The 15,034-nt window shown below is 58.9% G+C and overlaps 1 protein-coding gene across 6 annotated transcripts in view; it reads left to right on the top strand.

The window, feature by feature from the left end:
* LOXL3 (lysyl oxidase like 3) overlaps nucleotides 1-15,034 on the top strand; it is a 40,101-nt gene that overhangs the window by 12,495 nt on the left and 12,572 nt on the right. For 5 of the 6 annotated variants that reach the window (XM_053255662.1, XM_053255663.1, XM_053255664.1 and 2 more), the window contains exons 2-3: nucleotides 9,280-9,594; nucleotides 10,430-10,593. In XM_053255662.1, coding sequence (XP_053111637.1) covers nucleotides 9,280-9,594; nucleotides 10,430-10,593 — 479 coding nt within the window. Of the gene's footprint in view, nucleotides 1-9,279; nucleotides 9,595-10,187; nucleotides 10,337-10,429; nucleotides 10,594-15,034 lie in introns of those variants that run through there. The other variant, XM_053255668.1, reaches the window with a different exon arrangement.

Below are 15,034 nucleotides of genomic sequence, written 5' to 3' on the forward strand. Positions count from 1 at the left end.
GCGGGTGCCCAGCCTGAGCGGCGCTTTTGCCTCGGTCCGTGGCTCGCGCAGACTAGGCGTCCGAGCCAGGGTGGCAGCAGGATCAGACCCCGCGACTGCAGGCGCCTCCTTGAGCCCCGACTCCAGAGAGAGGGCCTTGGTGGTGCTGGGCTCCGATCGCCCACCTCCCGCGGCTGGCGGGGAGGTCAGACAGACTAGACGGCCGTAGAAGGAGGGAGGCGCAGCAGTAGCAGCGTCAAGCGGGGGGGGGGTGGCTGTGGGGGCGGGGGCAGAAACTCCGCCGTGGCCGCCCGGCTGTGCCCGAGACACGCACGCGAGGGGGCCCGAGAGCGAGACCTGCCGCGGCAGCGCCCGGCTGGCTGGCTGGCTGGCTGCTCCGCCGCCCCTGTGCCCGTCGTCGGGGCTGGCTGCCGCTCCTCGCGGCAAGGCTCTCCCTTTGGCACAGGCCCGCTGCTTCCGCCGCCGCCGCCGCCGCCTCCTCCTTCTGTGCCCTTTTGATGGTCGAGTTTCGTGCAGGAAGACCCCCAGTTTGGGAGGGCCGTCGGGCGGGCCTCCGGCGGGGCTCCAGAAGTGGCTTTCTGGGGCCGCCAGGCTGAGGCTGGCTTGCCCGGGGCGGGGGCGGGGGCGGGAGCCGGAGCCGGAGCCCTGGCCGGGCAAGCGGGGAGAGAGGGGTCCTGGACCGATCAGAGCCTTCGGGAGGCGCGTCTTAGCCGCTCGGGCGGCCGGACAGGGCAAGCGCAGGAGGAGGCACTGCTTGCTGGCCGGTCGGCGGAGAGGCAGGCAGGCAGGCCGGCCGGGGCGCGCGTGAAAGGAGGAGCCCAGAGAGAGAGCCAGCCAGCCGCCCCCGCCGCCGGCTCCCAGCCCAGCCAGGCGTCCTTGGCCGTGGCGGCCGGAAGGGGGCCGGCCTGGCTGGGGGGGGGGCATCAGCAGACAGAGGGGCCCAAATGGGGGAGGGGGCCCCGCCGGATGCCCCCTTCGGAGGACATCGGCTAGGGATGCACGTCCCCGGGAACATAAGAACAACAGCCCTGCTGGATCAGGCCCAAGGAAGCCCACCTAGTCCAGCATCCTGTTTCACACAGTGGCCCACCAGATGCCGCTGGAAGCCACAGGCAGGAGTTGAAAGGGGCAGGCCCTCTCTCCTGCTGTGACTCCCCTGCAACTGGTACTCAGAGGCATCCTGCCTTAGAGGCTGGAAGTGGCCTATAGCCCTCCGACTAGTAGCCATTGATAGACCTCTCCTCCATGAAGTTATCCAAACCCCTCTTCAAGCCATCCAGGCTGTTGGCTGTCACCACATGTTGTGGCAGAGAATTCCACAAGTTGATTATGTATTGTGTGAAAAAGTACCTCCCGTGGTTGGTCCTAGATTTCCCGGCAATGAATTTCATGGGATGGCCCCTGGTTCTAGTGTTATGCGAGAGGGAGAACTTTCTCCACAGCATAATTTTTCTAATCGCAACCCCAGCCGGCACCAAAATCCCTCCCCTTTGCTGGAGGGAGGGGCAGCAGACCTGGCAGCTCCTCTCTGCCCGGCTGGTGCAGCTGCAGCAGGGCCTCCTTGCCAACCGCCACCGCCGCCACTGCCTCTTTCGGGGGGGGGGGTAGATGCTGGCCCCGGAGTGTGCTGTGGATGCTCCTGCCTGGGCAGAGGCACCTCTGCTGGCAGTCTCCGAGGCTGCTGGGTGCCTGCGTGACCCTCACCTGCCCTGCAGGCGGCAGCAGCAGCCCTGAAGACCGCTGCGTCTGCCCCTGGGCCAGGCCCGGTGCCCGGCGGCGTCAGCGCAGTGGGCCTCTCCAGAACAGATGCCCCTGCTGCTCCGGAGCCCAGCGACACCCCCACCCCGCCCTTCGGCTCATGTCCCCTCCTGTCCCCACTTTCATTCATATTTTAAATAATGAATCTTGGTGTAGTAACTCATGTGCTCAACTGACTTGAGCCCACGCTGTGGTGGGCCCCGGCCTCCCAGGGCATGTGAGTTGGGCGCCCTGCTCTAGGGCCCACGATGTGGTGCACAGGTTCAAGCGCCGCCAGGCACCTTGGCGCTCTGGAGCCTGAGAGCAGCACTGGGAGCCCCCCCCCCCGGCTCTTCTCCTGGGCCAAGCGGATTGGAGTCCTTGGCCTGTGCAAGCCACTTGTCGGTGCCTGTCCTGAACATTTTTGCGGGGGGGGGGGCTGCCTGCCAGCCGTGCATCCACCCAAGGGGAGATGGCCCTCTCCCCAGTCTGCTGCCTGTTCTGCAGATGTCTGTCATTGTGCCCCATGGGACCAGGCATGCTTTCGCCCCCAATGTGAGGCTGCTGGAGTGGTGCCTTCTGAGGAGGGGAGGCTGTTGGCTCCCAAGCCCCTCCTTCCCTTCAGTGGAGCCCCCCTCCCCATTTGGTTTGCTGTCAGACCCCACCCACAGCTGTTCGGGGGGGGCAGGTTGTGATAAAGACATTTCTTTTTCATCTTTCGAAAATTAAATTTTACTTACTGCCACCCAGTCCGGGGGCTTAGATTCAGCCGTGGGTGGGTGGGTGTGTCTGTGGCCACCGCAATGGAGGAGGGCAGGGCTGGAACACGCCAAAGACCAGGCAATTTGGACATAAATGGAGGGGGGAGGGGGAATTTCTGGAGACACCCCTCCTCCCGCAGCCAAATCTAAGCCCCCAGACCAGGTGTCAGTAAGTAAATTCTAATTTTTAAAAGATTAAAAGAATTGGGGGTTTTTTAATCGGGGGGGACCCCAAATCAGGGGGAGCCAAAACCAAACATGCCCAGTCTGGTTCAAGTCCAGTTCAAACCCATACCGCTAACCAGCTTGGCGTAGTGGTTAGAGTGTTGGACTAGGACCTGTAAGACCCGGGTTCAAATCCCCATTCAGTCATGAAGCTCGCTGGGTGTCTCTGGGCCAGTCATGTATCTCTCAGCCTAACCTACCTCACAGGGTTATTGTGAGGATAAACATAACCTTGTACTGGGCTTTGGGCTCCTTGGAGGAAGAGTGGGATAAGAACATAAGAACAGCCCTGCTGGATCAGGCCCAAGAATTCCCATCTAGTCCAGCATCCTGTTTCGCACAGTGGCCCACCAGATGCCATTGGGAGCCTACAGTCAGGAGTTGAGGGCATGCCCTCTCACCTGCCATTACTCCCCTGCAACTGGTACTCAGAGGCACCCTGCCCTTGAGGCAGGAGGTGGCCTACAGCCCTCCGACTAGTAGCCATTGATAGACCTCTGCTCCATGAAGTATCCAAACCCCTCTTAAAGCCATCCAGGCTGTTGGCTGTCACCACATCCTGTGGCAGAGAGTTCCACAAGTGGATCACGCGTTGTGTGAAAAAGTACTTCCATTTGTTGGTCCTAGACCTCCTGGCAATCAATTTCATGGAGTGACCCCTGGTTCTAGTGTTGTGTAAGAGGGAAAAGAATATCTCTCTCTCCACTTTCTCCACACCATGCATGATTTCATAGACCTCTATCGTGTCTCCCCGCAGTCGTCTCTTTTCTAAACCCCAGGTGATGTAGTCTTGCCTCCTAAGAAAGGTGCTCTAGGCCCCTGATCATCTTGGTTGCCCTCTTCTGCACCTTCTCCAGTTCAACAATGTCCTTTTAAAGATGTGGTGTCCAGAATTGTACGCAGTACTCCAAGTGTGGTCGCACCAAAGTTTTGTATAAGGGCATTATAATGTTAGCCGTTTTATTTTCAGTCCCCTTCCTAATGATAGATAGGGGGACAAACAAAGAAATAGGTTAAATCCAGGGGCCAGGAGGCACTTAGCCAAGGGATGGCTCCCTCGGGGGGCGGCGGGGAGAGCCGGGGGCCCCCTTCCACCCAGCATAGTGGCCCTCCAGCGGCTGTGGCTGGAGTCTTCTTTTGTGCCTGTTTTAGGTCAGGAGCCCTCTTCGGACAGGGAACCACATTCTCATGCCTTTGGCTGTGTAAGCCACTTTGAGAATCTTTTAGTTCAAAAGTGGCATATTAATGTTTATGATCATCGTCAAGTCAGCAGAAGTTAACACTTTCCCAAGGAAAGAGCCCCCACAAAGAGCCCCCTCCCTTCCCCTCCCCTCCCCTCCCGGTCTGGAGCCGCCATCGAGGGACGGCTTCCAACAGCCCCAGTCTTGGCCCAGCAAAAGGCGAAGGGAGCAGCCATGTTTCTGCCCTGACCACACACAAAGTGGAAGGCGGGGGGGGGGGACTGTCACCTGGGGAGGGGTGCTGGGCTGTTCCTGGGGTGGGACTTTGTGGAATGCACCGATCCCAACGATGCTCAAGGCACGTTTGAGATACTGCCATCATAGGCACAACTGAGCATTGTTATAACTCCTGTGACCAACTAGGCCCAAATAACCCACTTAGTACTGCATCCACACGGGCCCACGAAGGCGACATGAAGCCCACAGACAGGAAGAAGGTCCACTCCAGTGACCAGCAACCTCCATGTTGAGTTGCGATCTTTGTCAAGTGGAACAATGTGGAATACTATGGTGGAATAAATCTTTCGGAAGACTGAAACTTGTAAATCAAATCCATAATCTCATGACTTCAAAAGAGGGTGTAGAAAACAATTTGTCCTATAAAAGGTACATAAGACAAACTTTTCCATGGTCATAACTCTTTCATGTTATATTATACAGGTACTTTAGTGCAAAATGCACACAAAATATATAGATACTAATGTGTCAATATTGTCATTATAAAAATGCACCCTTATTGTAACAGTTGCTTATATGCTAGAGACTACTCATAACTTAATTTTAACATATAAAACAATTATTATGTGTGTTAGAAGTTATTTATATTGTCAAAGGGACAAAGACAATTACAACAAAATAATTTCTAAAAGCTCTTTTTGGCTGCCAGCTGAATTCTTGAATTCAGGTTGCTTTTCTTACCTGAAAAGGTAAGAAGCAACTGAAAAAACGAACACCTTGAACCCTATTTATACCTCTAGAAAGTATCACTTGTCCCAACTGGTCACATAAGTTACAGATGCATTAAACAAAGATAGAACCTGATCTTGAACACGCTTACATATAAGAGAGCTCTCAATCATGCCAGAACCCTTCATAACGATGATGAAAAATCCAATTTTTCATTGTCCATTAGGTGTGACAGACTTCCAATTAAGAATCTGGATGCTTCCCACTGAAGTAACCTTTTAAAAGGACCACTCCCTTTCTTAATAGAGATGTGTACTTTCTCCACAGCAAAAAAAAAGTCATCAGGTGAATGGGTATGTTCCAAAAAGCGTTTTGTTAACAGTGCCTCCAAATTGCCTGTCCTGCTTTTACTTCTGTTTTCCAAATTCTTAATAGTCTGCCCCTTTGCAGGTGCTGCTGTGTGCAGCATTTGACCTCTTTGACCAGCTGTCATGACCTCCTGTCTGCTCTTTTCCAAGTTCTGATTATCTGTGACTGAGCAGCTCCCAGGTGGGTGGTCTTCCACACCTCTGGCACCAGAAAAGCTCTCGGCTCTCACGCTGCCCTGCCCCAAACACCCAGAGGAGCGTCACTGCCATCCTAAAATACTTCTGATCTAAAGGAGACCACTACATGCCTGCAGCCCTTAAACTCTTTGGAGCCACATCGCTGGCACAAGCCAAGCCTTCCGTGGCGCTCAACTGGGCCCCTTCTCCCACTTCGCCCCATTGGAGCCTGTCCAGTCCAGATTCCCAAGAACAGCTCTCCAAGTACCACCCAGGTGTGTCGTTAACATGGGTCTATGCCTAGAGGCAGGTCTGGTGGAAAGAGAAGCCAGAGTTTGGATGGACATTCTCAACTACTGGTTAAGATTCCCCCTCTTCCCACTGGGTCCAGCCCCCCTAACACTATAGGACAATGACCAGTCCACCTGGAAATGGACATTTATGGCAAAAATGTCACCCCCGGGGCTTTCCCATCACCTCCTACTTTCCATGGGCTACAGACAGGCAAAAACACTCATCAAACAACGCATCATGGATCCAGAGCACCAAACCGATCTAGGCAGGGTCCCAAACATCCTCAGCAATGAACAACTCAGAAACATTGCATCTCCTGCTGTATACGTGAAGCGTATTGGGGTGAAACACCCCAAGTAAATGCTGATGGGATCCAAGCTGTCGGTGACGGACCAAGAGAGGGATCTTGGGGTGGTGGTGGACAGCTCCTTGAAAGGGTCGACTCAGTGTGCGGCAGCTGTGAAAAAGGCCAATTCCCTGCTAGGGATCATTAGGGAGGGAACTGAATATAAAAATGCTAATATTATGATGCCCTTATACAAAACTATGGTGCGGCCAGATTTGAAGCACTGCGTACAGTTCTGGTCACCACATCTGAAGAAGGACATTGTGGAACTGCAGAAGGTGCAGAAGACAAGGGCAGCCCAGAGGGTCAGGGGCCTGGAGCACCTTCCTTATGAGGCTAGGCTACAATACCTGGGGCCTTTTAGTTTAGAAAAAAGACAACTGCGGGGAGATAGGATAGAGGGCTATAAAATCATGCATGGTGTGGAGAAAGTGAAGAGAGATAAATTCTTCTCCCTCTCACATAACACTAGAACCAGGGGGCATCTCATGAAATTGACTGCCAAGAAATTTAGGACCAACAAATGGAAGAACTTCTTCACACAACGCAAACCGCCTTGGGGTTGTTTTTAACAAAAGGCGGTATATAAATTCAACAATAAATAAATAAATAAATAAATAAATAAATAAACAACTTGTGGAATTCTCTGCCACAAGATGTGGTGACAGCCAACAACCTGGATGGCTTTAAGAGGTGTTTGGTTAACTTCATGGAGGAGAGGCTTATCAGTGGCTACTAGTTGGAGGGCTATGGGCCACCTCCAGCCTCAGAGGCAGGATGCCTCTGAGTCCCAGTGGCAGGGGAGCAACAGCAGGAGAGAGGGCCTGCCCCTTCCAACTCCTGCCTGTGGCTTCCAGCGGCATCTGGTGGGCCACTGTGCGAAACAGGGTGCTGGCCGAGATGGGCCTTCTTGGGCCTGATCCAGCAGGGCTGTTCTTCTGTTCTTACCTCACTCAGCTGGAAGCCCCAGAACACAGAAGGGCCTTCACCCTGCGGTGCCCTCCCGACAGCTGTGCTAGAAGGCAGATACAGGGAGACCCGGCTGTGGTTCTGGGCGAGCTGAATCGACAGAGCCGGTCCTCTTCTTCTGCAGAGCCCTTTGTCTCGCCCTCATCCTTCCGCGATCCGTGGAGTGCCCCGGCTGCTCAGCCCTGCATCTCTCTCCTGCTTTCTGACTCTGAGCCATGGCAGCCTGTAGAATTCATCGGGTCCTGACAGACAGTCAGGACTAAGCAGGCCCATCGCAGCCCATGATCATGCAGTTTGGTTTGGGCCTGGCCAAGGGGCCATAGCTGTTTAAAGTTTTGCAGTTTCCACTGATTAAGATTTAAACCGCCTAAAGCTTTCTATAGTCTTACCCATTTTACCCCTAGTTTTAAGATCGCCCACCGCAGCTTAACAGTGGCTGTATAACAGTCTACAACTTCAAGCCTCTACAGTCTTTGCCTGTTTGCTGCAATCTACGGTGAGCGCAGTGAAGCTGGGTTGGTTGGTGGCTTCTCTGACACACGGGCACCCTCCCCTCACACCTTGAGGGGCGCGGCCCAGTTCCTGTTGGCTCCCCCCCCGCCCCGCTGCTGTGCCAGGCGCCAGCAGTCTGGTTCCGGGATCTGGCTTCCCGTGGAGCCTGCCCCGTTTGTGCTGGCCTGACTTCTCCCCAAATGTTCCCCAGCGCCAAGCAAATCCCCCCCACACACACACACCCCGCCCCGGCACTGCAGCCTCCTCTCGTTGCTCGTTGTGCCCTCGCGTCGGTGTCGGCTCCTGGCGCCCACAGAAAAGCCCCGTGGTTGTCTTTGGCAGGACGCAGGAGGGGCTGGCCCTGGCCTCCCCCCGCGCAGTGTGAGATGATGGTGCCTTTCCGCATCGCCCTCTGTCGCTGCCGCCTGATATGGGGAGCATCCCAGCGGGGATTTGAACCGGCAGCCTCTTGCTCCCTGGGCAAGTTGCTTCCCCCCTGCGCCACGAGGTGGCTGCAGCCTCATCGACACACATGGGCTCTCCACCCCTCGGCTCCTCCGCCTGCCTGTCTCGCTGGCCCCGAACGGGCCGCATTTCGGAGAAGGCCACCTGGGGAGCGGGCAAAGGACTGCCAGCCTCCCTTGGCTCCCCTTCCTTCCGCCGGGCCCTTTCCTCTCCTCGCCCTGCTGCGCTCCATCCCTGGCTCCTCCCCAGATGCCGACTGGGGGCCTTGCTCCGCTCCTTCCAGCATAGGACAGGCGCGGCCTCTCAAGCTCTGGCCCGTGGCTCCCAGCGTTGATTCCCTCCCCCGGGCCCACTAAGACGGCAGCCTCCCCCCCCCCGCCCGCCAGCTGTTAGGAAAGCCCTTTCCTCCCACAGGCCCCCGTTGCCGGCTGCTCAGCCTCACAGACGGAGGGTGTCCCCTTGGCCTGGCCTAGCACGGCACCAGGGCCATAGCTGGGGGAGAGGGGGGCCCCTCTCTCATCCCTCTCTCTGGCGGCCCCTCAGAATGAGGGATACAATGAAGAAAATAGGGAGGGGGGAGCTGGGGGGGGCGTGTGTTCTTGGAACCCTCAAGGGACACCCTTCCCGATGTGGACAGATCTGCACCCGTCAGAGTGGGTGGGGTCTCCTGGCATGCTCAGGGGCAGAGCAGCTGCCGGGCAGGCCCCATTGCTGGCTGCTCCAGGCTAAGGAGCAGGTGGGGGGGCGGGGGGAGCCCCCTGCGCTGGGTTGGCCCAAGGCAGCTCAGGGTGTGGCACTGCCACTCTGCCCCAGTGGGGCTTCTCCTTCAGGGCCTGCCTGGCGGCACCAGCGGTTGCTGCTGAGCCCCGGACCCCCCACCCCACCCTCAGGCACCTGCATATTTGCAGGCAGAAGGTCCCCTCCCTGGCAGCATCTCCAAGAGAGGGCGGAGACAGATTCCTGCCTGCAGCCTTGGAGAAGCTGCTGCCGGTCTGTGAAGGCAGCACTGAGCTAGATGGACCAGTGGTCTGACTCAGCATATGGCATCTTCCTATGTTCCTGTGGCAGGGAAGTTGCAGGGGAGGGTTTGTGTGGCCAAGGACACCCCCGCCCCACACACACACACTTTGGAGCGGCTGTGGCTGCCCCTCCTGTTCTCTGGACGTTCCGGTGAGCAAAACCTGCCCCTCTCAGGGATGGCAGAGGCGGCGGCTGCCCCCCAAACAGAAGGAGGGGCTGGGCCTGTGAACAGGGAGTCGGTCCGCCTGCCAAGCCCCGTCTCCTTCCCTTGCCCCCAGGTCCAGCCATGAAGCCCGGGGGCCCGTGGGGACTGCCCGTCCTGCTGTGTGGGGCCTGGCTGTGGGTGAGCGCGGCTCAGCCGAGCACCCAGGCGCCCGGGGGCCAGACCCAGGGGGCCCCGAAGCTGCAGCTCCGGCTGGCCGGCTACCCGCGCAAGCACAACGAGGGGCGCATCGAGGTCTTCTACAGCCAGGAGTGGGGCACCATCTGCGACGACGACTTTACGCTGGCCAATGCCCAGGTCCTCTGCCGCCAGCTGGGCTTCGTGGCTGCCACTGGCTGGACGCACAGCGCCAAGTACGGGAAAGGCGTCGGTGAGTCCTGCTGCGCTCGGGGGGGGGGGGCTGCGTGTGCTGGGAACCGGGGCGCCGGGAGGGCATCCCTGCTTGGGCTGCCCGCAGTCCTCGAGCCACAGAGTCCGGCCAGCCCCTCCGCTTGCTGAGGCCCCTGCTGCCGCCTCCTGCGCCTAGAGTAGCATCCGCCGGGCACTTCCCAGCCCTACCCGGAGATGCTGCCGGGGCCGGGAGCCGGGACTGCTGCGTGCAGAGCAGGGGCTCCTCCTCGGGGGGATGGCTGTCCTTCCCCATGCAGCGTGTGCCCCCCTCCTCCCAGCTGCACAGACGGGGGCGGGTTTCCCGGAGGACGGGGCCGCTGGGCACGGCACAGCCCTCCTGCAGAAGCCAAGCAGGGCTTGGCGTGGTCCATGCCTGGAGGGGAGGCTCACGGACACCACCTCCGGGGATGTGGCCACAGCTTGGTGGCAAGCGAGCATCTGCGTGCAGAAGGCCCCGGCTCAGTCACTGGCAGCGGCATCCTCAGGGAGGGCGGGGACAGAGCCGGAGACGCCACTGCCGGTCAGCACAGACCACCCTGGGCTAGCGGGACCCAGGGTCTGACCCGGCCGGCATCAGGCAGCTTCCTCGTGCACGGATGGACCTGCCTCTCCCAGCTTGCCAGGGCTCAGCTCAGTTGAGCAGCCAGTGAGGCGGCAGCAGAAGAGGAGAGTTCCTGTGAGCACGTGCAAAGTGCCTCTGGGCTGCAGAGTCTGCCTGCTAGGTGAGGGTCAGCCCCGGCACTCCTCCGGGCCCAAGCAGCCCTGTTCCGGCAGAGCCGTCCACAGAGCGGCCCCCTCTGGCTGTGCCTCTGCAGGACGCATCTGGCTGGACAACGTCAACTGCGGAGGCGGCGAGAAGAGCATCGAGGACTGCCGCTCCCGCGGCTGGGGCAACAGCGACTGCTCCCACGAGGAGGACGCTGGGGTCGTCTGTCAGGACGAGCGCCTGCCTGGCTTTGTGGACTCCAACGTGATCGAGGTGGGTCTTCTGGTCCTTGGGCGGGGGGCGGCAGTGGGGCAGTCCCAGCCCCCTCCTTGCCTCCACTGGGGAGGAAAGGAGGTCGCGCTGGCAGCCCCACTAGAGGGCTGCTGCTGTGGCTGGAGAGGCCAGCTTGGGCCCGGGCCCCTGAGCGGCCCCCCAGCTCCACAGGCGTGCTGCTCTTGCCGGCCTCCCTCTCTCCCTCCCCCCAGGTCCCCTCACCCTGATCTTTGCTGGGCAATCCATTGGACTGGTCTCCTGAGCGAGAGAGAGAGAGTCCGGGGAGGGAGGGAGGGAGGGAGGGGTGACTGCTCTGCTGTGTTCCCAGCCAGAGGCGCCCTTCGGACCGGACCTCGGGGCGCAAGTCCGAGGCCCCGGCCTCCCTGCTGCCGTGGAGGGCCCCAGCAGCAAGCTTGCCGGCGGCCATAGCTGGGGCTCTGCAGTGCCTCCCTCCCTCCCCCACCCACTGCCCACCTCCCGGCAGGCGGCGGCTGCTGCTCCCCCCGCCCACCGATCAGTTGTGGGCCTCTTGCTGCCCACTGGCACTGCAGCAGCCCAGTAGCAGGGGGCCGAGCTTGGGAGGCGGCAGGAGGCCAGTGCCGGCCGCAGGGGCGTAACTACTCTTAGGCAAGGGAGGCAGCTGCCTGGGGGCCCCACGCCTCGAGGGCCCCCCCCCGAGGCAAGTCACATGCCTGTATATATTGTGAAGTGTGTGTGTATCAGCGAGGGGCCCATTTCAAAGTTTTGCCCCTGGGCCCGCTCCAGCCTTGTGACGCCCCTGGCGGGCTGCCCCCAGCCTTGGGCAAGCCCTCTGCTCTGCCTCCGCCCCCACTGCCTGCTTGGGTGCTGTGCCTGCCTCATCTTGGGAGCCAGCCAGAAGGGGTGTGCGTGGGCTCTGTGGGTTTCATTGGCAGCAGACTGGTCAGTTTCTTTGTTTTTAATCATGTTTGGGCCAGATCTTCATCCCGGGGGCGGGGGGAGCTGCCGGAGTGGGGGATTCCCAGGGGTGGCTGCCGGCGCCTTCTGCTCCCAGCGAACGGACACCTGGCACCTCCCACCCTGTGCTTCTCTCTGCCCAGACCCTTCTGCTTTATCTCAACACACCTGAAAGAGGCAAGCTGTTCTCTCTGGGGAGAGGCGAGGCGAGGCGAGGCGAGGGGAGGTTTGCCAGCCCATCGCCTGGCTTGCTTGCCCTGTGCCTGCTACCTGAGCAGAGAGGCAAGGAAGGAGCCCTTCCAGCAGCTGGGGCTCGTGTCCCGCTGATGTTCCTTTTTGGACTGGTTGCTCCTTGAGGGCAGGGATCCATCCTTCTTCTGTGTGAGCCGCTTTGAGAACGGTTGTTGAAAAGCCGTCGGGGGCCCTTGTTCTTCTGCTCTTGCCTACAGTCGCGGAAAGAGAAACGGCAAATAAAGAAACCCTAACCCGACAGGGACCTGGCGGTTAGGTTCCTGAGCACACCAAAATCGGAAAGGCGGGGGGCGGCGGGGGTGTGTGTGCCGAATAAGAGGAGTATAGCGCTCTCTCGCAAGGCCCTCCAAACCCCTGAAACTGACCCATTTTCACCCATTTTTTGGCTGAAAATATCCGTCAGTTTAGAACCTTTGCCTTTTCGTTTCTTTATACAGCACAAACTTAGAAAACAAAACAGTTACCTTGAGAGCATAAAGGAGAAAAGAAAGGTTGGGGAAACTTGCCCAACTAAACTCTTCTGGACGGGCCCCGAATACGGAGTCCTCTGCGGTTACCCTCCTTTGCCGGCAACGTGGCTTGTTCCTGGCGCGGCCTCCGGTCTGGGTCAGCTTGGCAGACTTGGGGTTCCGTCCAGGCTGGTCCTTCGGGGACTTCAGCCCTTCCCAGAGAACGCCCCACCCCGCCTTCTGTAAGGGGTCCTGGCGGTTGCCACAGCACCGACTCCGCTCCCCGTCTGGGTGAGCAGTTCTTCCGCGGGACTCAGCTCCTCCAGCTGCCCAACGTGTCGCTTCTTGGCTGCACTGCTTGTCCTCCTTGGGACTTCTCTCTCCGGCCCTTGTAGCTGCAGACTCTCCACTCGGACTTCCGGCCCTGAACTGCCCTGAGCTAAAAGCACCCTCACCCTCTTCTACACAGTTTGTTCCAACAGCTCTTTTCAAAGAATCCAATCCGCACAACACAAAGTTCCCTCCATTTTTCCAAATGTCCCTCCCCTCCCAAACGGAACTGCCAGATAGTCCTTTCTCAGCGTGAAAAAACAGCAGGCCAATCCAGGCATAATACAAGGGTTTATTTCACAACACACACACACACACACACCCGCCCGGGGTCTAGGCCTCCTTCCTCCACAGAGGCAAGCGTGGCCTCTGGATGCCACAGGAGGTGGAAGGAGAAGGCCCTGTCCTCGGGAGAAGGCGGCGGCTGGAGGCTCCATCAGCGCCTCCTGCCCGGCCGGTGGAGGGAGGGCCTCTGGGCCTCTTGCTCTGTGAGCCATCGCCAGTGGCAGGCGCCCTCTTGGTCCCTGGCCCAGGGCCAGCCAGCCCCCTCACCAGCAAGACCCCTCGGCTGACCCTGCCCTCTTTGTGCTCACCCCAGATCCCCCTCTGGGGGGCCAACTCTTGAGTTGTGGCTCTGCCGGTGCACGGGGTGTGTGTGTGTCTCTTTGCACACCTTTGCCTTTTCTGACTCCAAGGTCTCCCTCCCCCACCCCAGCCCTCTGGTTCCAAGGTGTCAGCAGTGCCCACAAGTGTGGAAAAGAGTGCGAGGGAGATCAGAGGGAGGCAGAGATGCTGGAGAGATTGGCCTCAGGGGGAGGAAGGCCTTGGCTGCCGCCAGGATGACGCTTCCCCTGAGAAGCCGCAGACCGGTGGCAAACATTGAGTGAGAGAACCGATTTTCCAGGAAACGGCCCTCCAGCTCCTGCCTGTGGATTTTCACTGGGAGATGTTTGGTTCCAGTGTTATGCTTGCCACATTCCTGCCTGTTTGCCAAAGGGGGAAACTCTGCATCGGGATCTGGGGCTTAATTAATTCCACACTGGAAACCAAAGGGGAGCCTCCCTCCCTGCCTCCCTGCCTGGCTGAAGCCTCTGGCGTGCTGGGCCTTCCCTTTGCTTCGACAGGCCTGTAGTCTCCGTCTCTCTCTGTTCTGGCATTTATCCCGTCATGCCCATCCTAAAAAGGATGCTCCAGGCGGCTCACGCAGTCGGCTGTTGAGACAGGGCTTGTCTCCCATCAGCCCCCGTTCTGATCTGGAAGCTCCGGGCTGAGCTGGGCGAGGCTGCTCCATGTGGGAAGACACTCCAGATGTCGCGCAGAGCGTGAGTGCGTGCGAGTGTGTCTGTGTGTGTTGGGGGGCCCAGCTGCTGTGGGTCCCTGCTGGCCTCCGAGGCATCCATCCCATGAGTGCCCCATGCTGGGCCCAGACATTGTCTACCTCTTGCAAAATGCACCCGTCAGGACAGCACCCTCCCCCCCCCGTGGGCTGTGGTGCCAACTGACTGCTGCTCTCCCACACGCCTCACTGCTGCAGCCATCCTCCCTCCAATTGCCTGCAAATTCCGCCCCATTTGGAACTGGGTCACAACCAGTTCGGGTTGTGAAGGCTGAAGCCAAGAGCCTTGCCCCCCCCGTTCCAGTCATCCAAGGAGCAAGTGGGGCCGGCTGGCATTATTCCAAGCACAGCCAACCCCTTTTCCCTGTCCATGGGCCCCTCCGTGCCGGAGACCTCAGAGGACCTCCTGCTCCTCTCCAAGATTGCCCCCCCTCCCCCCACCCGACTCGGCCCTCTTGTGGGGCTGCACCAGGCGCCTGGCCGGGCCTCTTTCAGCAGGCTGCCTACCCGCAGGTCCATTGCCACGGCCCAGTCCCAACCAGCCCTGTGACCTTAAGCTCCACTGCTGCTGCCACCAAGCAGGCGTTTGCATTCCTTCTTTCTTTCTTTCTTTCTGGCTGTGTCTGCTGTAAGAGCCTTCCAAACCTCTGTTTCGCTCAAAGTTAGGTAGGGTGGGAAAGCATCTAAGAAACCGCAACCATCGGAGCCGAAGGAACAAATAACATAGGAGGGAAAATGCATCCAACCTAACCTGCACCTAATACGGTGCCCTAGATCACTGTCCTCACCCGGAGCCGCCTTCTGATCACCCCCCGTTGGCTTCTGCGGTGAGCCTGGCTTTCTCAGCCTCCCGTCTTGCTCTTTCTATCCACTTCTGGCGGTTCAGCTCCAGACTGTTCTTTCCGCTGCTCTGAGAGTGATTCAGTTCTCAGGAGAGTTATCAGCCGAAGACTCCCAGCGACTTCTCAGCTCTGATTTCAGCAGCTCTTCTCAGCTCTTCTCTCCTGGCTCTCCACTGGAACTTGCACTCTGTGAACTCCTTCACTTGAATTGACTTTCTGCTGCAGGCAAGCCTCCTTTTATTCTCTTCTCCCCCCCAATTTTTCTAAAGAAACCAATCAAAACAACTCAAGTTCCC

Source organism: Hemicordylus capensis, chromosome 5, assembly GCF_027244095.1.
Source record: "Hemicordylus capensis ecotype Gifberg chromosome 5, rHemCap1.1.pri, whole genome shotgun sequence".
Taxonomy (NCBI): Eukaryota; Metazoa; Chordata; class Lepidosauria; order Squamata; family Cordylidae; genus Hemicordylus; species Hemicordylus capensis.